The 25609-nt window shown below is 39.0% G+C and overlaps 4 protein-coding genes across 7 annotated transcripts; 3 read left to right on the top strand and 1 right to left on the bottom strand.

Moving 5' to 3' along the window:
* Positions 1-650: 650 nt before the first annotated feature.
* On the top strand, positions 651-6029 carry gnl3l (G protein nucleolar 3 like). 2 transcript variants are annotated; one of them, XM_029431380.1, is made up of 15 exons: positions 651-799; positions 892-935; positions 1789-1875; positions 1971-2087; positions 2191-2274; positions 2394-2529; positions 2603-2706; positions 2827-2971; positions 3064-3151; positions 3545-3722; positions 3813-3955; positions 4047-4183; positions 5177-5343; positions 5431-5605; positions 5938-6029. In XM_029431380.1, exons 1-15 carry the CDS (start codon positions 787-789, stop codon positions 6003-6005), a joined length of 1686 nt encoding a protein of 561 aa, XP_029287240.1. In that variant the 5' UTR covers positions 651-786; the 3' UTR covers positions 6006-6029. The 2 variants fall into 2 exon arrangements, with proteins under 2 accessions (XP_029287240.1, XP_029287241.1); XM_029431381.1 differs by having other exon boundaries at positions 704-799; positions 892-930.
* Positions 6030-6350: 321 nt separating this feature from the next.
* Positions 6351-14390, top strand: tfe3b (transcription factor binding to IGHM enhancer 3b). 2 transcript variants are annotated; one of them, XM_029431383.1, is made up of 9 exons: positions 6351-6537; positions 8020-8244; positions 8346-8570; positions 9067-9162; positions 9968-10079; positions 10175-10225; positions 10468-10543; positions 11489-11654; positions 12224-14390. In XM_029431383.1, exons 2-9 carry the CDS (start codon positions 8053-8055, stop codon positions 12656-12658), a joined length of 1353 nt encoding a protein of 450 aa, XP_029287243.1. In that variant the 5' UTR covers positions 6351-6537; positions 8020-8052; the 3' UTR covers positions 12659-14390. The 2 variants fall into 2 exon arrangements, with proteins under 2 accessions (XP_029287243.1, XP_029287242.1); XM_029431382.1 differs by having other exon boundaries at positions 10169-10225.
* A 39-nt stretch (positions 14391-14429) lies between these two features.
* LOC115008882 (uncharacterized) lies at positions 14430-16208 on the bottom strand. The gene is made up of 4 exons (XM_029432754.1): positions 16058-16208; positions 15145-15246; positions 14835-15020; positions 14430-14716 (listed from the first exon to the last, which is right to left on the bottom strand). Exons 1-4 carry the CDS (start codon positions 16206-16208, stop codon positions 14430-14432), a joined length of 726 nt encoding a protein of 241 aa, XP_029288614.1.
* A 1400-nt stretch (positions 16209-17608) lies between these two features.
* On the top strand, positions 17609-24103 carry cxxc1b (CXXC finger protein 1b). 2 transcript variants are annotated; one of them, XM_029432714.1, is made up of 14 exons: positions 17609-17769; positions 18788-18903; positions 18996-19096; positions 19203-19342; positions 19748-19903; positions 20709-20855; positions 20979-21086; positions 21184-21362; positions 22093-22300; positions 22807-22917; positions 23026-23075; positions 23157-23253; positions 23343-23495; positions 23710-24103. In XM_029432714.1, the coding sequence occupies exons 1-14, from the start codon at positions 17767-17769 to the stop codon at positions 23854-23856; spliced, it is 1716 nt and encodes a 571-aa protein (XP_029288574.1). In that variant the 5' UTR covers positions 17609-17766; the 3' UTR covers positions 23857-24103. The 2 variants fall into 2 exon arrangements, with proteins under 2 accessions (XP_029288574.1, XP_029288573.1); XM_029432713.1 differs by having other exon boundaries at positions 20679-20855.
* The last annotated feature ends 1506 nt before the right edge of the window (positions 24104-25609 follow it).

Genomic DNA, 25609 nt, shown 5'->3' with positions numbered 1-25609 from the left:
AAACATGTTCGAGGGGATTGACCGTCTCAATTTCTTGGCACAACCTGCAGTCTCCCTCTAATCTGATTTTGTCTGTTGGGACATGAAAAAGCTTCACCTGCATTAGCACAGTGTGCTCAATGTGCCAGAACAGGGAGAAACTGCTACGACAGCTGGCACCCTTAAATTACCCTCTAATACCCTCAGAAAAACAGAGCTATACTTTGTATAATAATACTAAATTCAAATTGATTGTTTATCTGTTCATTAGATACACAATGAAATTATCATTACCAAATTAAGGGTTAGGTGCACAACATCATCAAATATATAAGTTAAATTTCATTATGAAGGAAACCATAAAAAGAAAATCATCCTTGGCAGCACACAATGATATGAAGAGTAACAGACAATGATTTCAACAGCATCCAATTGAGGTGCAGTATATCGCTTTGTTTGTTTGCATCTATTTTCCTTTCTTAAACCAGTGATGGAAGACGTTTTCAGATTGTTTAAGTGAAAGTATCAAAAGTAATGCATGCTAACTTTGAAATAAATTAAAACAACTGCTTAGGTATAAAGTCTTTTTCAAGGTCACTTTAGCCGAACCGTTTAAATTCAGGTCCAGCTCAGGTCATTGTGTTGGCATATACTGTAGATAGATATGCAGACAGGGTTTGGGAACCACGTCGTTTGAACGGTCTTTTATTTTGACATGTAGCCGGATGTTGTGTGTGACGTCATTGAGTGCGCATGTCCAGCCTCCTGCCACACACGTGAAGTCCGTAAAGAACAAGACTAGAAGTCATGTCCAAAGCTAGTACGTATTTTATCGACATTTACTAATTGTATTCGCTCACTAAATAACTGTCGATGGTTTTTAATTAATTCTGTCGTTTCTACACTTTGCAGAACAAAAACGAGCCAAACGTCTCGACTTCCTCGGAAAATGTAAGGTAAGCGCGACACGGCTAATGTTATCCGAGGATATCTTTTAGTGCTGCAGTCAAAACCTGCTGTGTAGTTCAGCCTTTACTTTCAAGAAAATGTCATAGTGTCCCAGCTCCCCTCATCACCACGTGTCTCCATAATCAAACCACACAACTGGAGTTACAGTGTTTATAACGTCACATGAGACCCTCTAAGCTTACTGCATGGCAATTACATACACTAGCGTTCAAAGGTTTGGAATCGACTGCCCCGAAAGCTTGATTGGGTCTTTAAAGGTCTTCAATGCTTTTAATTTGTAGAATGTCCTCTTTACAAATAGATGTTATTTTGTGTTTGTTTTGTACATGGAGAACACTGTACACTGGTTCTACCGGAAAGGGACAAAGATAACTCTGAAGAAAGAAATCACCAGTAAGAAATTGGAAGTTTAGCTTTAAAATGTGTGCAGATTTAAAATAAGAGCATGTGTCAAGTGCGCAAAGATACACTTAAAACGTCAAAATAGAGAAGGTTAGTCTAGGAGGGCTATCCCTATTGCAACTGGAAGACCTATTCAATCTGACCACTAAGTAGACTGCAGAGGGCCAAAAGAAAAATGACATCCCAAATTATACAGAGCCCAATTGCACCGTTGTTGTGGTTCAATAATGATCATGGGTGTGGACTGGTAAATAAATTAGAAATTGCATTGTAATTAGCATAGTTTGCTCATTGAAACGTGGAAGCTTCTTATTTAATTTACAAAGCCTCACAAATGTGGGGATAAGCTGAATGTTTAGCGTGCTTTGATGCCTTCATAAAGAACTTGAAAAAGATATTATTTAAGATAATATATTTTGTATGTTTTCCTGCCTGCAGACTAAAGATGGACAAAATGATTCTGAGCAGTCATCTGTGCAGCATGTCAAAGTCATCAGAAAACAAGAAGAAATCCGGAAGCAAAGGGTGAACATATGAATGTCTTGACTGTTCTTGTATTTGAAGTTACATTGCTGATCATTTCTTGAAGTAAACCAACAATTTGTATATTTCCTAAATAGCTTCAGGACCTCCAGGACAGGCAGAGAATTTCTAGAGAACGAGAGCAGATGAAGAGGAGGAATTTGCAAAGCTTTCAAAATGACATCCTGCAGCGACAAAGAGAGTTTGAGCAGAAGGTAAACTTTGGAATATTTAGTGGAAATGGACTGCAATTAGAATAACTGCCCACTGTGCAAAGTGCCACTGTATTGATTTCTGTTTTCTTGTTTGTGTTCACAGGAGACGGACATGCAGAGTTTGGAGAAGAATGTTAATTTTGAAAATGAGAATTCGAGAAAGGCATATTACAGAGAGTTTAAAAAGGTCCGTAGTTGCTGCATACATGCCCCTAACTGGGTCATCTCTAATGAATATTACATAGAATTATCGTATAGAAAAGGCTGAAATGCACTTTTAAACATGAACACTTTGTTTTTTTAAAGGTAGTGGAGGCCTCAGATGTAATTTTGGAAGTTTTGGATGCACGTGACCCTCTCGGCTGCAGATGTCCACAGGTGGAGCAGGCAGTCATTCAGAGCGGAACGAACAAGAAGATAGTTTTAGTACTTAATAAAATTGGTAAGTTAGCTCAGCGTTGTTTATTGTGTCAAATATCCAACACTTGACTTATATGGTTTTACTTTGATTATAGATTTGGTGTCAAAGGAAATCGTGGAAAAGTGGATTAAATATCTTCGTAATGAGTTTCCTACAGTAGCTTTCAAAGCATCTACTCAGCAACAGAACAAGAACTTGGTATGCAGTTAAATATTTATATTTTGATCATCTAAAATTTCAAATTGAGAGTCCAATAATTAAAGCTCTGGAATCACATCATTCCACTCAAACACTTTGTCCGTCCTGTGCCATGGACAGAAACGCAGCAACGTGTCAGTGACCAAAGCCACCACAGAGCTTCTTAACACCAGTGCTTGTATTGGAGCAGATTGTTTGATGAAGCTACTCGGCAACTACTGCCGCAACCTCGACATAAAGACGGCCATCACCGTAGGTGTTGTAGGTAAGCCGAACTTCCAGCAGAACACCAGGTTCTTTCAGTGTAAAAGGCGAGGTTGTCCAAAGTGAAATCCTTTTGCTATTCCTGTTTTGTAGGTTTCCCTAACGTGGGAAAGAGTAGTTTGATCAACAGTTTGAAACGGGCACGAGCGTGTAATGTCGGAGCCACTCCTGGCGTCACCAAGTAAGTATGAAAAGCTGTGGATTTAGAGCTGAACAATTAATCGCAGGAGGCGAAACATTTGTTTAAAGCAAAATATGTGTCACAATACTAAATACTACTATACTATTGTGGTGCTGCAGAGATCACACGGCCTACAAATCGTATTCTTTGTTTGGTACAGATCCTCACATCATGATCATTTTAATATATTTTTCAATTAAACTGAGAATGATGATGTAAAAATGTTAATTCCCTCCAATATTGTGAATCATATCACACTTGCCATATCAGTCAAAAATAATCGCAATTAGATATTTTTTCCAAATCGTTCATCCTTCACTCCTGTTCATCCTTCACTCCTGTTCATCCTGCTTGTTCCCTACTAGTCTTGCTGATGTGTTTGATGGATTTCAGGTGCCTTCAACAGGTGCATTTGGACAAACACATTAAGCTTCTAGATTGCCCCGGCATTGTCATGGCAACTTCAACGACTGATGCCGCAATGATTCTTCGTAACTGTGTGAAAATCGAACAGCTTGTAGATCCCTTTTCACCCGTTGAAGCCATCCTTCGACGCTGCAACAAGGCGGAGGTATGTCACGTTGTCGTTACAACCTTCTTGTATGTTGCTTTATTGTGTCTTTTGCACGCTGCCATTACAGTATTTCTGCCGGATGTACAGATCATAGAGCACTACGGAGTCTCCGACTTTCACACAGCTCTGGAGTTCTTGGCAATGCTCGCTCGACGTCAAGGCAAACTGAAAAAGGGAGGACTGCCTGACACTGACAAAGCCGCCAAGAGTGTGTTAATGGACTGGACAGGGTGGGTAACATTTGGATTTTGTTGAAATTTGACAAATGACATTTAGCCAGTTCTTATCACTGTATTCATTTCAGCATGTTGTGTTATTTAGCGGAAGGATCAGCTACTTCACACACCCTCCAGAGACACACACTCTCCCCACACACGTCAGCGCTGAGATTGTTACGGAGATGGGTAAAGCTTTTGACTGGGATGAGCTGGAAAAAGGAAATCAGGAAGTTCTTGCAGGTAAAGTTTACTTCTAGTGGAAGTGAGAAACACTGGACTCATTATTCACCAATATCTTTTTGAGTTTGTTCCTCGTAAGTTGAAAGGTTGTGCCAGTTGATCCTAATTAGCTGATAAACGCCTCGCAAAGCCACGTAAAAGGACATGACACCGTAGGGCCGTGTGCACACAGAAATTGAAAAGAAAGAATGAAATCAAGAATGCCCAAACTAAAGTCTAAGGAGGGTGCAGCACTGGACTCCAAATGTAAAAACACTTCAATAGTACTGAAGTGGAGGTACTTCTGCAGGGAGTGAATGCCAAACGTAGAAGTTTATATAAAATAACACAAGAAGAGATGCATGGGATGCCATTACTCGCTCTTTGTTGAAGTGTTTGTGTTTATTTATTTCAAAAGACAATAATGCTTTGTAAAATATTTACAAAAAGTATCTGTGTAAATTATAGAAATGATTATGTACTTTAAATCCTATATTAATAAACTGAAGTGTGTGTGTGTGCGTGTGCGTGTGTGTGTGTGTGTGTGTGTGTGTGTGTGTGTGTGTGTGTGTGTGTGTGTGTGTATTTAGTTCTTGCCGAAGAACAATCCCAATAAGAAAACATTAGTAAATGTCAGAACCTTTGTGAAAAGTGGGTTTTAAGAAGAACTTTCCTCCTAAGAACGGATGGTGAATGAGGCCCAAAGTACAAGTTACTCAGGATAAACCACAGACCGTCTTTTGGTGAAAAGTAGTTCCAAAGGCAGGTACCTCAGAAGATAAACCTGAAGCTATCGGCCCCCCCACCCCCACCCCCACACATTTAATTGCTAACATTTTTGTGACCTGACCCTTATAATAGGGTTGTAATATAATTCCATAATGATATTAGACTTTGTTAAGATTAGATTAGACTAAAATAGAGTCGACTAAGATCACCGTGGCTTCCATTGTTAAAACATCCAGACGGCAGTAAGTTGACCAAAGTTGGATTTGCTATTCGCTTGTCTTTCAGAGTCATCATGTCCTGATATCCAAATGGGATTTTGCATGGAAACCACTGGAATGACACAAGGGGGCGAGGGTGAACTGTCTTCTGACCTGGGAATGGTGGGGGGGTCTTTGGAAGAGCCAGAATCTAAAGACGAAACTGAAACTATGGAGGATGGCCAGGACCAAGAGGTATGAAACTAAAGTGTTTAATTAATTACAGTTTGTTTTGCACTTCAACAATCAACTTCAATCAACTTTCCTTCCTGCTCAAAATAGTTTGGACCAATGACAGTGGAGATAAAATCTCAGAGGTCAAAGACTAATTTACCTGCAAGTGATGCTGCACCCAGGGCTCCAAATTTGAAGGATATCTTGGATATACATCCTCTACAGCAGGGTCAGGCACTCCTGGCTGCTGGCAAGAAGAGGAAGAAGCAACAGAAAAGAGCTGGTTTGTGTTAATATTTGTCTGTCTAATACAATGTGTAATGTTGTCTGTAGTGTGGCGTGTTCACGCAATGATTTCTTAATATACTTTTAACCATAATCTGAGAAAGTAAAGAAACAAACAAACTATAACAGCATGTTAGTTTTATTGTAAACAGGATGAATGAAACAAAAGTGCAAAGTTGATAGTGGGGATAAAACGTTAATGTAAAGCAAAAGGTTCTGTTGTGATTATTTGTTCCACCCCAGTAGCTGATCTTCTGTAAGGAGTAATGATGTATGTTATGTTTAATCATGCAAAATTAAATTATTATTATTTTATTTTTTTCTCTGCAGACAAAATTGCCACCAAACTGTCGGACACATTGACGGCTGCAATGGACTTCTCATTTTCAGATAACTGATTGAAATAAAAGATTAAAAGAATACATTATTTGTTTTGTCATTTTTGGATGTAAATTAGCTACAGTATTGTGATTTGAAAAGGTAATACAATCCACATGAAAAACGTATACTCCAGGGACCCTTGATCCTTTCTTAATTTAATCTTAAAATAATCCCTTTTCTGGTAGTTTATGACTAGCATTATTACACTTCCAGATCGAGGAACTAATTGCACTTTAGATTAAATAAAGACTTTCATCCCAGTTACACTAGTTTGAATATAAAATACTACAGTTGTTTCTTTTAACTCTGGTATACCTGCACTACATAGGCCGTTTTGAAAATGTTGTAACCTCACAGCAGACAACAAGTTCCGGGTAACGTGTGTGGTCGGATGAACTCAGCCCGTCGGCCCAAGAAAAACAACACTGTTTGGTGCCGTGGCTAGCGACTGTTGAAGAGCTTGTATTTACCGACTTTCACAATGGCAAAGAAAGCGGAGGACTTCGGATATTTCTGGCTGTGATTACGTTAATCACATCTAATACTACAGTACGTTTTTATATTTCCTCTAAAATAAGCTATCCAGTTAGGTAGCATTAGCTTTTTGGACAACTAACATGCTAGGTAGCTAGTTTAGCTAAACAGCAACTTCCTATTTTTACTTTGCCGTGACGCTGCTGATACTCTACTGCTTTCATTAAAACATCCTCATCTTTTGCCGACTGGAAGGAAACTTTAACTGAGAAGCCACTTAAAGCGTCGGCGGTGTAAACAGTAACGTTAGCTAGCTTTAGCTTTAGCTTTAGTTGATGTGGGCCCGTTCACAGCACTGAGCTGTCAAGTGAACTCTGCTGTCGTGACGCGAGATTACAGCTCACCAAAAATAGAGATTACGAAAAATCCTACCAGTAAAATAGCTAACCATGTATATTTCTTGTCTAAATGGCTCATAGATATACCCCAAAATGATCATGGCATGAAGTAAAGCCGCCTTTTTATGGTTTGTTGTCAGTCTGGACAACGACCACTTCTCGCGGACATAACGGCACTGACGATTTATTTTCACGTAGCTAACTCACACACAGGATGAAGCAATACTGACAGCCAGTTACTCTGTGTACATGTACACACATTGTAACGACGTGTTTTGAATCCTGTGCCTGCATTTGTTTTGGAAACATAGTGAGTGCACAAATTCATTTGACTCCTGAGAGAGGGAATATAACGGAAAGTCACCGTGTGCTAAATCTGAAATCTGTGAGGCTGGTTTCAGCTCTGCGTTAGACTGAGGAGATATTTATGAGTCCACACCATCTCAATGAAAGGCAAAGAAAGAGATACAAATGTACCAGCTTTAACTAAAGAGGGTACAGGTAGGCAGTTTAACATAAGCTATCTTAAAAATGGTCTGCTACACATCCAGATGCAAGTTAACTATTAATAATAGTTTCCAGAGAAAGGCTAATTGTCCTCATGTGCAACAAGGTATCCTTTAGACCATGCAGCGGTATCAGCAGAGGTCAATTCAATAAATTCCTACATGGAAAGGGGAAGACAGATGTTGACCCTGATGTGAGTTTTATTGACAAAGAAGGTATGATTTCGTCACAATCGGCACCTGATGAATCATCAGCAGTAGGTGGAGAGAGCTTTATAAATTGATTGATGGTGTTCAGCAAAATGTCCTTAATTGTGCATATCAAACGTCCAAAAAAGTGTTGATTTTTAATTGATTCTTTAATTGCTACACAATGTATAGACCTGTAATAACTTAATGGGGTGGTGGTTTGTGGTTAGGTAAATGTAAAATGTAACTTTAATTGCTTTATGTGTTGTTGAATGGCTTGCGGTTGCTTTATTGCGTATCTTAATCATTTTAAGAAAATACAACATTTCCATTGGAAATGAGGATGTCGATACCACAGTGGGGGATTTTTAAGTTTGAGTTGCGTTATAACGAATAAGACATTACATACTTTTAAATACTGGTAAATCTATCTATAATGCTGTTTTGTTCTGTCTGTTTTCCAGCTCCATCCCTAGATCTGGATAGTCTCTTTAGCCATGTCGTCACGTGTGTTGCTGCGGCAGCAGCTGATGCGAGAACAAGCCCAGGAGCAGGAGAGACGTGAGGCCCAGCAGCAGGCCTCTGTCTCTCAGCTGCGGGGCTCTGACTCCACTCCAGCCATCTCTGTCACAATGCCCCCAAATGTTGCCCGCCCCCCTCCGGCACAGGTGCCTGTGGAGGTGCTGAAAGTAAGACAGTCCTGTTTGTATGATCATCACTTGTGTTCTTTTTTTTAATGACATCTGGTTATGTCAGAACATGAGCCCTTAACTCCTCTTTAAATGATCAGGTGCAGACCCACTTGGAGAACCCCACCAAGTACCACATCCAGCAGGCACAGAGGCAACAGGTGAAGCAGTACCTCTCCACCACTCTGGGCAACAACGCAGTTACCCAGACCATGGGTGTGTCCCCTGTACTGCATTCCAGTTCTGCCCCTGATGTTGCTCCTACTGCAAACAGTGCACCTAACAGTCCTATGGCTCTGCTTAACATCGGATCCAACAAGGAGGAAGTAAGGGAAATTCCCCTTTAATACCAGCGGCTGAACTTGTTGTGTGTGGGTTTCGGTTGGCTGCTACAGCAGATTGCACAACCTTGTTAATAGTTGCCTTTCTGCAAACTTACAGTGCGATTTTGGAGAAGTTAAATGTCTAACCTTCTGCTCACTTCTAGCTAATTACTTTTTGTTTGCTCTGCAATGAAGTGTCCGAAGGTCCCACTGCGCTGATGCATGCCTTTTGTCATCGTACCCCTGTTGGCCTGTTGTCACAATAAGATGTTAAATACTGCACCTTCAGTTAAACCATGCCAGCACTTCTCCTGTACACACTCCTCTCTTTGAAATCAGGCCTCTTCAGTTAAAATGCGTTAAATGTTTAGTGTCAGCCTTTACACAGTAAGTTTTAGATTACAAAGCACACTGTGTACATACGTGTTGATTACTATGACATCTTTAACCCTTTACTGACATAGAGCCACTGGTGTTTTCTCTTCTCTGCTTTATCTAGATTGACGATGTGATCGACGACATCATTAGTCTTGAATCCAGTTTTAATGACGACATCATTTCTCTGATTGACTCAGGACTTCAGTTGCCTAGCACCGTATGAAGAACATTTATTTATTTGAACATGTATACTTCCTCCTTTTCTTTTTTTAAGTTTGGTTTAGAGTTTGGAGGTTCTTCTTTATATGCACAGTGACAGTATAACAATGTGGATTTCAGGTCTAACCCAGAAACTTTTTTTAAACCCAACATGTTTTTTCTGTGAATGGACGGAGTCTTTTATGTGTGGAATTCTGAAGTTGTAGGAGCAAATATATACTTTTGGCACTCTGTTACTATTTGTCACAAAAGTGCTGCCTGGGCGGGGTGAAAGTATCAGAGAATACAAGACAGGAAGAAGTGAGACCAAGTGAATCGCACTCGTAAAAAAGTTCAGTGTAGCTGCGAGGTTGACAAGTTATTAGTCAGAGGGGAGAAGTTGCCAAAGTTTTGCCGCAAAACAAAATATGAGGATTATGGTGATGCTGTTGGAAGAAAAGAGAAAGAAGTACAGTGAGGTAAATGTTTGTGAGGATTTAATAGCTTTAGTATGTAAGAATGTAATATAAATGGTTGGATTTTGGGCGTTATGCTTAAACAGCGTCTGTTGATTAAATGTTAGTTTTTAAACATACTTGTAAATTAAAGCCTGCCTTTTCTTTACGGCACATGTGCTCTGTGCAACATGTAGTAGCATCTTTCTGATGCCACAGAAACCAGCTTTGATTGTATTTTAAATTGAGTTCTTTTTAACTTGTAAGCAGGGATGGGGAAGACCTCTATTTTACATGTTTGCTTCTAGGTTTATGGTAATAAGTGACAATTCTTATGACATATATTTTAACATGTTCCATTTCCTGTAGCTCCCAGGAAATCTGTTGGATGTATACAACAGCCCTGGAATGGCAGCACCTACTCTCACTGCCAGCAACTCCTGCCCTGCTGATCTTCCACAAATTAAAAGGGAAATTACTGGTACGGTAAATAACTTCATAAACATGTGCCTTTTTAAAAAAGTTTGATAATATTTCAACGTGAGAAACACTATGAATTCTTTCTTTAAGATTCAGATGTCAAAGCAATAATGAAAGAAAGGCAGAAGAAAGACAATCACAACCTCAGTAAGTCGAGCTTTATTTCAATCATTTTGAATGTTAATGCAGTAACATCAGAATACAGTTAGAGCAAATGTGACGTGCAGATTAAAAATGTCCCTCTCCATGGGATGTGCTTCTTTGCCTGTGTCAACACGAGGGCAACCCATTTTATCTGCGTGTCTGCTCATGTATATCAAACAATGCTTGCTTATTGATAACTGATTGTTGAAGTTAAACTTAAGTGTGTCCTTCTTGCTTGTCTACAGTTGAGAGGAGGCGGAGATTTAACATCAACGACCGTATAAAGGAGCTGGGCACTCTGATACCCAAGTCGAGTGAACCGTAAGCGTAGTTTGATTTTTCAGGATGTTAATTTTCCTTTTGCTGAATCACTTAATAAAAAACTAATTATGGTTAAAAGAAGTGGACGAAGCCCCTGGGTCGGAAAAGTGAAGCTAATGTGGAAGTGCCTTAAACCTGAACCAGCAGGGGGCGACTCCACTGGTTGCAAAACAAGTCCGATTGTATAGAAGCCTATGAAAAAAAGAACCCAACTCCTCACTCGATTTATTACCTCTGTAAACATATTGCTAATAAGTTTATTGTCTTAATCACTGGTTTCAGGTCTTTTTCAATACAGCGTGATGATTATTTTTTTTAATCCTATTTAGAGTAAAATAGAAGATAAAGCAGTGTGTGTTTTAGGGCGTGGCTACCTTGTGATTGACGACTCACTACCATGACGACAGAAAAATAATTGCCAATTTTTAAAAATTTGATAATTCGTTAGTAATTTTTCATGCAGAAAATGCTGTTTTGAGCCTCAAATATGGAGATTTCCTGCTTTTTCTCTGTTTTATATCATATTAAAGTGAATATAATATAATTTTGGACAGACAAAACAAAACATTAAAAGACATCCCCTTGAGAAACTGGGATGGACATTTTTCTCTATTTTCTGACATTTTATCGTTCAAACTATTAATCAATAAAATAATCTTCAGAATAATCAATAATAAAGAATTGTTAGTGGCAGCTCCAGTAGTAATACGTATCTCTTGCCAGCTCTACCCTCTCGTACAAATATGGTCCCTTCTGTCTTCAAAAAAACCGAAATAAAACTCCAGGCTTAAAACGGTATTCCACAAACTAATGGGTGGCGTCACGTTGGCTAAATCCACTTCTTTTACAGTCTTTGCTCCCTGCAACTGTTGTGTATTAAAAATCTTGTTTGGTGTTTCTATTTTTTTTTTCATTCTACCCTGCCTCTACAATATATGTTTACTGATATCACAACGATGTCAGCGAAATGCGCTGGAATAAAGGCACCATCCTGAAAGCTTCCGTCGACTACATCAGGAAGTTGCAGAAGGAGCAGCAGAGAGCCAAGGATATCGATATGCGTCAGAAAAAGCTGGAGCATGCAAACCACAGTCTAATGTTACGCATCCAGGTCAGTGTTTGTTTGTCAGCTGTGTGAGAGGGTGGCATGTCCAAGACTTTAAAAACAACAGCTGTGCATCGCTGGACTAGTTGTGGTTAGATGTGGCTGCAGTGCTGAGTGGGTCTACAAGTTGCTTGCTTCTCGTAAAGAGAACGATGCACGCCACGGGCCTAGGTGATCACACATTTCTGCAGACAACAGAGATATTAAATATTCAAATATTTAGCAGTTAATGATTTTAGGATATCTTTACTCATGCAGGACACATCTTATTTGTTGATAGCTAGTTCTCTAGGTCATGTGAAGAAATGTATAATTTGCTCTGATTAGTTCTCTACTTTCACTTGGTTAATCCCTCACTGCCACTTTGGATCATCAAAGTTCACATTTATTTTGTGCAGCCTGAATCAGTCATCTCATTTAAGTTGCTTAGCTAAAATGTGCTTTTTAAGGTATTGTTTATTTTAGCGATTATTTCACGTGCAAAACAAACAGCTCCTGGGTGTTCTAACATAATAACCTTTTCAGTCATTCCTGGATATGTCATCTGAATATAAATATGATGCTGTTCTTTTCAGGAGCTGGAAATTCAGGCGCGGCTCCACGGCCTGCACACTGACCCCTCTCTGCTCCATCAGCAGCAAGTCCCACAGAGCGGTCCGTCTCTGCCTCCCAGTGCAGGGGGGCTCTCCTCCCAAAACCTCCTCAGTCTGGGCGCGGCAGGCATCGGACAGGGTCTGCCGGCCTCCTTCTTGTCCCCGCCCTCCTCAGACTCTCCCGCAGGAGTCACCATCAGCGGCCCCCTGGACCTGGGTAGCCTCAGCTTTGCCGAGCTAGACGACGTCTCTGCCTCAGCGTTCTACCCCGACGTGAGCTTGGGAGACATTCTTATGGACGAGGGGTGCACCCTGTCTCCGGGGAGGGGGGCTGAGCCGCTCTTTTCTCCTTTGTCACCAGGTGCCTCGAAAACCAACAGTCGCAGGAGCAGCCTCGAAATGGACGAGGACTTGTGATGCGCCCTGTGTGGTGGTCAGAGACTGTCTGTAGGGACAAGAATGTCAGGAAGCGCAGTCTATCCCTGAATAACATCAGTCTATTTATTTGACTGTAGAAATTAACTTAGAAACTTTAAGATCAAAACTAACAAACATTGGACAAACGTTCTTTCTAATTTCTTTTGCCATACAGACCTAATTATTATTGTTCCTATTTGGAGCTGTTCAGATGATCATGTCTGGGTTTTTTTAAATGCAATCTTATTAAAAATGGGATATTGTATAATAGGGGCATGGATTTAGCATTAAGCGATAATACATTCTGAAATAGTTTTTAAGATTTTACTTCAGAGATTTAAGAGGGATATAAAGTTTGCTTGAATTTATTATGTGCTCATTTTTAGGGAAGGAAGCTGTGAGGTGTCACCGGCACAACAAACTGATTAAGAGATGCCGACAGACAGTATATTTTGTTGTTGTTTTTTCAACTGACTGGAATCAGGGTTTGTTCATAGCAGTCGCATGCTCATCCATGTTGGGTTGTTTCACCAGCAGCTACAGAAGGGATCTATGTAAGGTGAATTGGCACATTGTGAAATATTTACTGCATATTGTATATAAGAATATTTTATTTTGAGCAATTTTATTGCACCTTATTTTATGGCAGTCTATGCATTTTATGAGAGCTTTTGTCTGTTTTTATTACTATCACACACAGTGGACGGCGGATGCCCAGGGTCGCATGTATTTGTAATGAAAATTAAAAGCAATGGAAAATCACTTGCTGCTGCAGCTAGTTAGCCAAAGCAGGACTTCTTCCAGAGTAGCTACAAATTACAAATCAGCGTTTTTATTTTTTGAATATATTGACTCAGTCATGAAAGTGCAAGACAGTATGAGAACAATTTCATCTTTTTACAACAGTACTGTAGTTCATTACAATAGTCTTTTGATACCTGAACAATAGTTTGATAAGTAGCTTCTCCTGACTAATATCTGTGTTGTCCGTGATTGTTTGTCTCTGTTAACCTTGGTGGTCACTGGGTGATTTTACTGATTATCATGTTCTACCAAGATTATGGCTTCTGTCTTTTTTTGGACGTTCAAAAGTGATGTATCTAATAATGCATTATGGCTCATTGTAGTTTGAATTCAGAGGGCTTCGACCTTCTTTTAAAGCAACCACTAGCCTCACGTCTGTTATGATAAGGTATAACTGTTTGTCGTGTGAAATTTGCAATGCAATTATTATTCAATAAAATAGCCACAAAGTTTAGAAAGGCATTTAATTTGTCAGATGCTCAACGCGACCTTGTGTACAGTAAATGAATGTGTGTTTGAAAAAGAACCTGTCGTTTTTTGTTTTTTTTAACACTGACATACTGTTTTGTTTTTTACCTTCGACATAACCTCCAAGTTATTGATTTTCTTATACTTTAAACTATTCAGCAGCCAAACATATTTTTACTTGTTTGGTGGTAACAGTGATTTTAAGGTGTCCTCTTTAGTTTTTGAGCTAAAATGAGTTCATTTTAGCTCAAAAGTGATTTGCGTTGTTCCTGGTCCCATAAGATTAATGGTGAGCTTTTTCCACTCATACTTAATCGCTCTCCACGATATTAACCATGTCTTACCTTGACATATATTTGAGTGCTAACATTGACTGTTAACCATAAACAGGTAGCATTTGTGTCTTGTCCCTACAAGTTGGCTTTCAGAAAGATTTTAACAAATAAATTATTCCCATTTATTTCATGTGTGGATGTGGTTATTTCCTGGCAGGCTGCATTTAGTGGTAAAGCATTTGAGAGATCTCCATAGCGAGGTCCAGGCACTCTGTGGCCTGGAGGCAGATGTCGTAGGCGGCACAGTCGCACAGGAAGCAGCGAACACAAAGACACCCGCAGAGGTCGCAGCTGTGGGTGACGTCCAGGAGGGGCTGCAGGGTGCTGGGCTCGCACCCGCACAGGGATGAGCACAGCGACCAAAGGCACGCGTTGCACCCTCTCATCACGGCCAGCAAACAGTCCAGCGGGTGACAGAAGAGGCAGGACAAAAGGATCGCAGCACAAAGGTCTCGGGGGTGGGTGGGTGAAGAAAGAAAAAAGTGAGAGAAGAACGTATCAATTTGAGGAAAAAGCATGTAAGAAAGAGGAGATCAAGAAGGAGTTCACCAAAAGTGTTGTGTCCTTACTGTCGTCGTCTGGCTCAGTGTGGACTGTCGTAGGGGTTTTGAGGCTTTCTTGGCTCCTGCTGATGGATGTGAATGACTGACGTACTTCATAGACGGTGCAGGCCTCCATGGAGGATGGCAGCAGGGCGCACAGAGGCTTTGGCTGCTCCACAGAGCTACAGATGGATACTGCTCTGGTCTTTGCACCTTTTGGGTTATTATGCAAGTTGTTTTTTGCACCAGACATAAAAAAATGAACAAATCTTCATGAAAACTGCTTTACAATGAACTAGCTGTTACTACATAGTTCATAGTACGTAGATTAAGGTACCTTTTACTTTTGGGAATACATTCACAGAGACGTCAGTTGAAGATGATTCCGTGTCCTCGGAGGAGATCTGCTCTGAAAAAGCGGGAACTTCTGACAAAGATCCTGTGAGAAAAGAAAGTTCTGCTTTTTTAAACAACTGCAATTCATAAATTATTTTATTTCACACTCATAAAAAATCTACAAATAAAATAAGCGGAGTATAGATCTAACAATAAATGCAGAAAAACAGGAGTAATGACCATATTATTGTAATACTGTAACTAATAGTATGAACAGTTCCTCTTTTTTTCTCTGATTACACACAGAAGATGACACGGAGGAAGCAATTAAATGTACATTTTCATTTCACAAGATAACTCCATGAAATTAGATAGAACACTGAATATATTTTATACAAATAAGATGAAGACTCTTAGCCTGTCTCGGTGGGTAATTACGGAATTGTGTGTAGTTAACAAATGAATATCTAAAACTTTGCAGTGCACTTTGCATAACAGCCTTGGGATAAATTGGTAATCTAATAAATTGATTCTGTAGCTGCAATATTTTGTTCAGATAAACTTGAAAAGTTATTTCCCATACAATGTGTTAAATATGGACAGATTTAATATAATATATAAATATAATAGAATGTGAAGAGACATGTATTGTGTACAAAACCTCAACCTGATTTCTCCAAGAGAGTTTATCATCGATCAGAGAAATAAAGAAACATGTTGATGAAACTTGGATTATTTTTAATTATCAATATGGAGTTTGATTTGCTTACTGTCTTATTTTTTATTTCCATTAAATGACATGATGTTAGACCTTTTGACATTTCATGACAACTTATTTGTTTGAAACCATATTAAGTTATTGCAAAGATCAGGATTTAGTTCTCTAAGGAGAGTTGTCAAATCTGATAACATACCTGATAACATACCTGTCCGACCTGCTATAGAGTTGTCAGGTGTGATGGGCAACTTTGAAGCGATGGTTAGTAAGTCGTGAATCTTTGGTTTGTCGTCACTTCCGTCACACTTCTTTTCATTCATAGCTGTAGAATCCAGTTTGGCCTCCATTGTCACCTGCTTCACGCTATGAAAATGAAAGACAACCAACTAACCTGTTAATCTGAGAGAAAACTATAACATTTATTTTCCATGACTAAAAACTATCATTTCAGTTCACTATGAGATCATCTGTTTTTGGGATATTTTTCTCAAATAATGTAGCTTTTACCATTTTTATTTCACTACTTTTTATTTATACCAGCTGTTTTTGTGTTTTTCGTCTTTTTACCTCATAAAACCTCATTATTCTCTATAAATTCCACAGACCCAGAGTCAGATCTGTAGCTGAGGTTTCATAGCTGCTAGTGATGAGTGGACATCTTAGAAATGGCAGAGGTTAATCTATTATTAATCACCATTTTGGAAAATGTATAACTATGAGAGGCAGCACAGGAATATCCTGACAGCTATATGAGAATGTGAGATATTGTTATTTTTTCCATTAATAATTTATGTATTCAACTAACACTTAGACCTACCTCAAGTGAGATATTGACATGGTTTTTTTCTCTCTCAAATTTGCAGATAAAACAGAGGAAAACACCTTTAGGTCAGCTATGAAGTATTTTATCCAATACTTTTTGGTATGCAGTAATCAGTTAGAGGCTGATACAAAGGGTGTAAAAGGGTATAATGTGTCAAATTGAATAAATAAATAAATATTTACATTGGAATCGATAACAGCCATTAAATACTGAGCATTGTGTTTTTAATGCATCTGATATGATTCATTACTGTCATGTATTAAACCCACAAAGCTTTATTATCTCATTATTGGTGTCCATATGATAAGAATTTTGTAAGAAACATATTGTACTCACTTTTCATGACATATTTGAGAAGTAGGCGATCCAGCATGCAGTATTAATCACAGGCGCATCCCATAGTGACCTGTCAGCTGGGGAGCAACTGCATCACACAGACTCTTTCACAGCCTCTCTCTCTCTCTCTCTCTCTCTCTCTCTCTCTCTCTCTCTCTCTCTCTCTCTCTCTCTCTCTCTCTCTCTCTCTCTCTGTGTGTGTGTGTGTGTGTGTGTGAAAACAAGAACAAGAATGGTGTATTACTATTGCTTATTTATATACATGTATTTTTCTCCTGCACATTTATTACTCTTTCAATATTGTTGGTGATCGTAGTATCTAAAGTAAACAAGTATTAGTAACATTAGTAACAACAATATTATTATATATTCTACTTCAATAATATTCTACATACTGACAATAGGACATTCAAAGTAATGACATATATAGTAGTGATTTGAATGGTGTGTCTGCTGTATTTTCCTCCTTTTAGATTCGCATTTCTTAACAAATCCAACAGGTGGCAATAGTGTACCGTTGGATGCTAATTTCTCACCAGAGAAGAAGAACACTTGACCAATGAGATTTATGTATTTTACGAGTAGTAACGAGTTCAGCCGATTGTGAGCGATGCTATATCCGTGTAAACCTTAACTGAACGCTAGCTATCGAGCTAATACGTTACTGTTTTGGTGTTGTATCTGTTGCCTTTTTTATTCATATTAGCTGGACGACCAAAGAGTGTAACGTTTACAGATCTCACATAATGGTAAGTATACAATGAAACTACATTTTTGGAAAGTTAGCTAATTCAATTTGGCGAGGAATAGGTTACACGGCCGTAAGTTTACACCCCACAGGAGCATGTTGTGATCCAATTTAAGGTAGCTTATATGGTTTAAATATAAATCGTGTTGATGCCTAAAAATAACGTCACAGTGTTGACTAAACTCAAGTTAGTTTTGACAACTTAGTGTTTATGTGGTACAGCAAAGTAAGCTAGTTAGCTGGCAAACGTTAACTGACATTTTAGCTAGCTGATGCTAACTGCAACGTTACAAGCTAAGTAAACAACACAGCGTACAGTAGGTGTCATTTTGTGTAAACAAACAAGTTATTAATATTACTTGTTTGCCTTTTACCGTGGGTGCTAACTAGCTGACCAACTCTTTTATGTTTTGAACAGTGTCCGCATTTCAACACCTCTAGTTTTCTGTCTAGCTAGAGATTACAATGTAATGATGATAAACTTCACGAGCTAAAGTTAGCTAAATAACACTGTAGCGCTAACTGAGTCGTAGCAAGTATTGTGTACGTTAATGACGTTAGCTATAACAAATCTTCTCCTTAAGCTTGGTTACAAATGTTAGACACCATGCATTGTTCCTTACAGTGTAATAAACATGTTTATATTTTAATAAATATATGGGATCAGGAGAGTTCAGAGTATAATTAGTTGTGAAATCAACAGGAAGAATTGTTTCGTTTTATTAGAGATTAATGTACTCATACTGTTGAACTGGTATGGTGGGGGAATTCATGCAGTGACCAAGGTAGGCACCATTTCTCAGTTACTGATCAGTAATACTGTATCACAGCAGAGCTACTCTTCAAAGTGAAATGCTTTGCTACTTTAGAAATTATTGTTTTATTATTGAAAACGCATATAACGCCTTCTGCTCTCCTTTTTTAGAATAATCATCACCTGCAGCTCAGCGATCACTTATGGATGGGGTTGTGTATAATTTTACCAGTTGTTGGTTTGTGATGCATATTGTACTTTTCAGGACAGTGAATTGTCTGACATTGAGCATGCTCCAGGGCCTGAGAGCAGCAGTATGGACGGGGAGAATGCACCACTGTACTGTATCTGCCGGAAACCAGACATCAACTGCTTCATGATGTAAGTTCACAACACCAATGCTGTTGTTTCAATCATGACTGCATATATGGATGCAACAAGGCTTATACATTCTTTTTTTATCCCACTGACAGTGGATGTGATAACTGTAATGAGTGGTTCCATGGCCACTGCATCAACATCACTGAGAAGAAGGCGAAGGCAATCCGGGAATGGTATTGCATGAGATGCAAAGGTGATGAAAAGAAAAATCTTCTTTTATCACAGCACGTTAAGAATGCCATGCTTAATATATCACATGACCGGAATAAACAAAACATAATTTTTCTCCCTGTTATTAGATAAAAACTCCTCTCTGGAAATAAAGTATAGATCAAAGAAAAACCGAGAGAAGGAAGTTGAGTTTGACAGAGAATCTGATAGACAGTACAGCACCCCGAGTACTCCTGACTATAAGAGTGAAAGGCGGCGAGGATCTAAAGTAAGTGGGATTTCTGAACTAAATTTTTAACTTTTTTGACTGCAATGTCTGAAGAGCATCACAAAAAATAGGATCTTCCAAATTTAAAGTCGAACATGTAGACATTACGATGCAGAAGCTACTTGCAGTGAGTCAGTCAAAGGTGGCCAGTTACGTTGCTGATGGAATAATTCTATAATATCAGTTTGTTTTTTTCCATATTGGTCAGCCGTCAATTGGACTGTCTTTCATCCTCCTCTATTTTATAGTTTTGCACAGAAGTTTTAAACTCATAACATCATTTTGAAATGAATATGATAGAAAATATCACTTTACCTGACTTTTCAAGCATTATGCAGGATGTGAAACGATGTCCATTTCTTAGGACACAATGGCTCTTATTGTCCATTGTTTGATTTTCCTCAGGTGAAGCGTTCAGTCCGAATGTGTGGGGAATGTGAGCCCTGCAGAAGGACTGAGGACTGCGCTCAGTGTGACTTCTGCAAGGACATGAAGAAGTTTGGAGGCCCCAACAAAATCAGACAGAAGTGCAGGTTTAGGCAATGTGAGGTCCGAGCCAGGGTAAGTCAATGTGTTTCCGTTTTGTTCTCAAATAAGATTATGCCACCGAAAGTGTAGAATTTAACATTTGTTAAGCTTTTAGTTTTTACATTTTCATCTTTATTTGACTGACATGTTGAAATGTATTGAACGTTGTAGATTTAACTTGTAAATGTAAGTTCCTACAAAGATCCTTTACTAAAATGTAAATACTGTAAATAAACTGCCGATACTGTTTGTGTTCCTCTTAAACAACTAAGATGTTAATAAGACATTTGTATGGATGCACTTTGCTTAACCTAGCCATTTAAAAAAAAAAAAAAATCATGCTCAAATTTAAACAAATATTGTACTCTCTCTCCTAAAGGAAGAAATACTGAGCCCACAACATGACTCAGTTATGCAATACTGCTGCTTCTTTTTTTTTAAACTTCTTCACACACAGGAGTTTTAGCAGCTTTTTTGATTGGTCAAAGTGAAATTTAAAGTGCAACATTGTGCAAAAGGTTACGCTGGAGTATTTAAAGAAATAATTATAATTCCTGTGTGAAATACTGAATATAACTCAAAACTCAATGTAGCCTATAACTCATCCTATATCTGATCCAGTGACACTCCTAATGTTATTCTGTAGTAATAATAATAATAATGCATCATTTGTATAGTATCTTGCAGTGGTAAAACATAAAATATTTTTTAAATGAGACTTAAAAAGCCTAAAAGATATATTTTTTGTAAACTACTGAAGTGATTAGCTAATGCATTTATGCACTCCCTTGTGGCTACGTTAAGAAAGGTGCAACATGCTGCGGCTTCTTTTGCACAGAAAATGCTGCGTGTGAAGGATGAGGAATTGTCTTTGCAAGAAAGGAGGGAGAATTCCTACCACAGAAGGAGGCGATACTCCGAGGACTACGACAGTGAGGCGGATCTCTACCAGCAGTACAAGGCAGCGGGGATGAACAATAGCATGGTAGCAGATTATTTGACACCATCTTGTTGCATAGACACCTTCTAGATGCACTCATCAGCAGCTAAAACATTTGATGGCAAACTTTATGTTGAGTCATTTTTTTTTTGCTCTCCTCTCACCCAGGGATGGAATAGTGATGAAGATGATGAACCGCCTTTCAGTCCCGTCATGCGTAAGAAAGCTGTGAAGGTGAAGCACGTCAAGAGACGAGAAAAGAAGTTTGATAAGAAAGTAAGTTTCCTCACGGAAAGATTGTGCCGCCAGGCGTTAACATGGCAAATGGAAGTAGCACATATAAAACATCCCCTTCCTTTTTAAAATTATCCAGAAGGAGTCCCGACGACACAAACAGAAACAGAAACACAAAGACAGAACCCGATCCAGTGAGAAGGGCGACCTCCGGGATAACACCGGACAGCGTCAGTGTCTGGGGCCGAGCTGCGTGGAGGCAGCAAAAGCCAACTCCAAATACTGCTCTGAGGACTGTGGCATGAAGTTAGCCGCCAAGTAAGAACTCTTACTTTCACCATTCATGCATTAATGCATAATTTTAGGAAAGATATTTTATTCCAGATAGGCGTGGGACGATTTGCAAATTACATGTCACAAATAATTGCGATTTACGATATTATCTTGGGATAATCATCAAAATATACTTGAAACTCTTAAAATGGCACTTAAACATACTAGAAATCACTTAACCTTCCATTTAGTTATTGCATCACAGTTATTACATCACACGTCTTTCTTTAGTAAACTCCCTTTATAGTGAAAATCAAACCAACTTAATGTATGAAGGTCCCCTTCATACATTTAAAAAATAATAATAAATATAATATTTAATAATTTATATTTATTATTATTTATTTATTTTATATATATATATATATATATATATATATATATATATATATATATATATATATATATATATATAAAATAGAAGTTTAATTTACTTTCTGCATTGGAGTATTTTCTCAATTAAAGAAGTCTATAGAATTGTAACTCCCTCTGTTTAGTATAATCAGCATGGTCAAAAGTAGTTTGCTTCTATATCCCCTGTTTGTATTCAACTGACGGTACTATTGCTCCACCTAGTGCTAGAAGAATTAAATGCTGGTAAAGTGATCTGGTTTACTATGTAAAGCGTCGTGCCCCTGTCCATGAAGTGTTTCTGAGGCTTGTCATCTCAGCTGACTAAATGGTTGCATTAATCTGTGCCCTTTTTGTCCCACAGCCGTATCTATGAGATCCTCCCTCAGCGTATCCAGCAGTGGCAGCAGAGTCCCTGCATCGCCGAGGAGCACGGCAAGAAGCAGCTGGAGCGCATCCGTCGGGATCAGCAGAACGCCCGGCTGCGCCTCACAGAGATGGAGCGACGCTTCCACGAGCTGGAAGGCATCATCACCAAGGCCAAGCAGCAGGCGGTTCTCCAGGACGAGGAGGTGAGGTTACAGCAGCCTGCCTGCTTGTTCATGCAGCTATACAGCGTGTTCTGGCTTTTGTTCTTCTTAACTTGGTTTATGGGGTTTTACATGATCATACAATCAGAGCGTTTAGAAAAAGTAAAAGAGTTTATATTCCCTATAAAAATGAACGATTGACATATTGCTTAACACAGAAACGGCTTACAAAGACTGAGAAAAAGGGTAACAAGTCAGTAAACATGTCCGTAATGTTCCGTACAGCAGCACCCACGCCAAAACAAACAGTATTGATACCCCTCCAAACCACCAAAATTGCTTTAATCAGCAATAAGTGGTATATGTATCCTCTTAACGATTTGGAAGAATTTACCCCATATTTTCTCAAACTTTATGGGTGGAGTAACTTCTTTATTGTGATAGTTCCCCCTGGGTCAAAGTCTGGGTCTTTCTTTGTTTATTTAAGGCTGCTGAAAAGGAGCAGAGGTAACACTTTCTGATAAAAATGCTTTTGGTTCTGTATGCAGATTAATGAAAATGACAGCGAGGACACAGACCTGCAGATTTTCTGTGTGTCTTGTAGTCATCCCATCAATCCAAAAGTGGCGCTGAGACATATGGAGAGATGTTACGCAAAGGTGATTATATTTAGAATTCCTGTTGCTGCCTCTAAGCGTCAAATATAAACGAGTAAAAAGCATATGGGCTACTTGTGACATTTCTCTCCCTAATGATTCTCTTCACAGTATGAGAGTCAGACTTCCTTTGGTTCCATGTACCCTACAAGGATAGAAGGGTAAGAAAAATATATTCTCTCAAAGTGTAAAGCATCTTTACCTGATTCAGTTGCTTTACTAACCTTACTTTGTTCCCACAGAGCAACCAGACTCTTCTGTGACGTGTACAATCCCCAAAGCAAAACGTATTGTAAGAGGCTTCAGGTTTTATGTCCAGAACATTCCAGAGATCCTAAGGTCAGTGGAAACTCCTCAGACACTTTTCTAAACTGCTTACTTGGTCTAAAACTCGTGTAAAGGTGTTTTTCCTTTTGTTTGGTGACTAGATCCCAGTGGATGAGGTGTGTGGGTGTCCTCTGGTGAAGAATGTGTTTGAGCTGACTGGAGATTACTGCAGGGTCGGCAAAAGAAAATGCAACAAACATTACAACTGGGAAAAGCTCAGGAGAGCAGAGGTGGACTTGGAGCGAGTCAGGGTGGTAAGTCAAACATCATAACTGTTGCGTTTGCTTTTAACAGACAGGACTTGTGATATTTATTGGACATTCTTCATGTTTTCAACTGGAAGTCCCAGATCAGATACAGGAAGAGTTTCTGTTGATATCTCGCACTTAAAATCACACCAACAAATGCCTCTTGGCCACAATGAGGGAAGTGATAATTATGTTTGTATGTTTTTTTTCTCGTCCACAGTGGTACAAGTTGGACGAGCTCTTTGAACAGGAGCGTAATGTCAGGACTGCAATGACCAACAGAGCTGGTCTGCTCGCTCTGATGTTGCACCAAACTATTCAGCACGACCCTGTCACGACCGATCTCCGTAGCAACAAGGATAGGTAGTCGCCCCGGTCTGTTCTCGGATCACTGTACGTAATGCGAGATTTGAGTGTTAAGGATTTAAACAATGACTACCATTTGGACGAAAATTGATTTTCTAACTAGATAATTATTTTAAAATCTTTGTATCATAATTAACTGTAAGAGGTAAATGGATATATATTTTTCCTGACTGTGGTAGATGAACTGCTGCTGATTGAAAACAGCTGTTTTTGGTATGCCCAGAATAAACACTGTGACTTATCTGCTATTGGTTTGATTATTTCTATTGGCCTTTCTACACACGATGCACACAGGACTCTGTGGTTATTATGACTATTACAACTTTGCTTAAAATGCAACTAAACTGAGACTGTACTTTTATATGTGATTTAAACTGACAGAAGCCTAGTTGTATTGGTCCATCCTTGACTACCATGAAGAAGAGTACAGTACACCAGAACAATCACTGCCGTTTTTAAAGGGGGGGAAATGGTTGCATATGTATATGAGTGATTGACCATAAGTTTACTTGCTTTCTGATCATGAGTAATATGTTTTCCATCATTAAAATGACTCCATATCGGTAGTATATTGATTATATAAATAAACACAATTTCTTTCTATTCTTCGGTGGCTTTTAAAAGGGGTTTGCATATCCAAAAAAATAGTATTACCTTCAATACCCCTGTTACGTGCTGTGGTGTGTGTGTGTTTCTCTCTCTCTCTCTCCCTCTGCTTGGCTCTCCCCAGGTGCAGCTCTCTCAGGTGCCGGCAATTCATAAAAGGCTGGGACCAATACCACTCTCTGTCTCGTTTCTCCGCCTGCTCAGTGTGTGAGCTTGGGTGTCGGTCCTCTACGGAGCTGTGGAGCAAAATTGTGCATGTGTGGAGATACTTTAGTTTTACCTGTAAATTAATTAAATGCTCTTTCCTTTTACAAATCGGTAGCCTCGTTCTCACTTTCTTCGCCCGGGTTATTTAATTGCTTGTTGCTTCCGCACCAGCCCAAGACTAGTAGGGAACGTAACAACCCCCTGTTATAAAAACTTTCTGTAACAGTGTTAATATGACACTTGAATTTAGCATTACCTCACAATGTTTACATTTTACAAAGGCAAACCTTAGTATATCATATTTGTTTCTTGCCGTAATTCTTTCAACAGCAAACTATTATTGTAAGACAACCTATTTTTATTAAAAAGTTAAATTTGTCTTTGTAACAAGCAGTGTTGCCTTTAAGGTTTTCAGACCAAAAACTGCTTAATTTGGTTGCGGGAGAGCGTATGATTAGGCCTGAATTGAAAGTAGACGCTACAGTGTTTTATTAAAGGTCTAAACTATATGATATTAAACGTTATTTTGAATAATTTCAAAGCTTTGCGTGCTGTATCAACTCCACTGTCAAGACAACCCCAAGATTATCTATCAACACAACGCTCCCAGCGGTCACATCTCTTTCTAATGACCCGGGAAAGTGAAATGACGAAGATGAAGCGTGCTATTTAAAGAGCATGAATGCAGCGTGAGATAAGTCCCTCCCTTCCGCCTGTTGATTGGTCAGGTCGTACTTTTGTGCGCAAGCTTCATTTTACCCTTCTCTCCTCACAACATGTAAATGAGCGATGTTTGTAATGAGTTATTAACGAATCAAAATCGGTATGTCTCGTTGAGTGGTTGTATATTGGGGATACTATGTTGCTAGCAGATGCTAAAGCATAGCTAATACATAAACCTTTATACAAAGGCCTGGCTGTAGTCATTTTCAATCACAGAG

This window comes from Cottoperca gobio, chromosome 5 (assembly GCF_900634415.1).
Source record: "Cottoperca gobio chromosome 5, fCotGob3.1, whole genome shotgun sequence".
NCBI classification, from domain to species: domain Eukaryota; kingdom Metazoa; phylum Chordata; class Actinopteri; order Perciformes; family Bovichtidae; genus Cottoperca; species Cottoperca gobio.
This window is presented reverse-complemented; position numbering and strand designations above follow the sequence as displayed.

Excerpts from the sequence above, each read along its gene's own strand:
- gnl3l (XM_029431380.1), top strand. Across the intron at positions 3,152-3,544 it reads GCCACTCCTGGCGTCACCAA|GTGCCTTCAACAGGTGCATT; the intron begins GTAAGTATGAAA and ends GATGGATTTCAG. Across the intron at positions 5,344-5,430 it reads AGGATGGCCAGGACCAAGAG|TTTGGACCAATGACAGTGGA; the intron begins GTATGAAACTAA and ends TGCTCAAAATAG.
- tfe3b (XM_029431382.1), top strand. The coding sequence starts at position 8,053 with ATGTCGTCACGTGTGTTGCTGCGGCAGCAGCTGATGCGAGAACAAGCC. Across the intron at positions 9,163-9,967 it reads GACTTCAGTTGCCTAGCACC|CTCCCAGGAAATCTGTTGGA; the intron begins GTATGAAGAACA and ends CATTTCCTGTAG. Across the intron at positions 10,226-10,467 it reads GAAAGACAATCACAACCTCA|TTGAGAGGAGGCGGAGATTT; the intron begins GTAAGTCGAGCT and ends GCTTGTCTACAG.
- LOC115008882 (XM_029432754.1), bottom strand. The coding sequence starts at position 16,208 with ATGGAGGCCAAACTGGATTCTACAGCTATGAATGAAAAGAAGTGTGAC. Across the intron at positions 15,247-16,057 it reads TCGGACAGGTATGTTATCAG|GATCTTTGTCAGAAGTTCCC; the intron begins GTATGTTATCAG and ends CTTTTCTCACAG. Across the intron at positions 14,717-14,834 it reads CACTGAGCCAGACGACGACA|ACCTTTGTGCTGCGATCCTT; the intron begins GTAAGGACACAA and ends CCCACCCCCGAG.
- cxxc1b (XM_029432713.1), top strand. Across the intron at positions 23,076-23,156 it reads TACCCTACAAGGATAGAAGG|AGCAACCAGACTCTTCTGTG; the intron begins GTAAGAAAAATA and ends TTGTTCCCACAG. Across the intron at positions 23,496-23,709 it reads ACTTGGAGCGAGTCAGGGTG|TGGTACAAGTTGGACGAGCT; the intron begins GTAAGTCAAACA and ends TCTCGTCCACAG.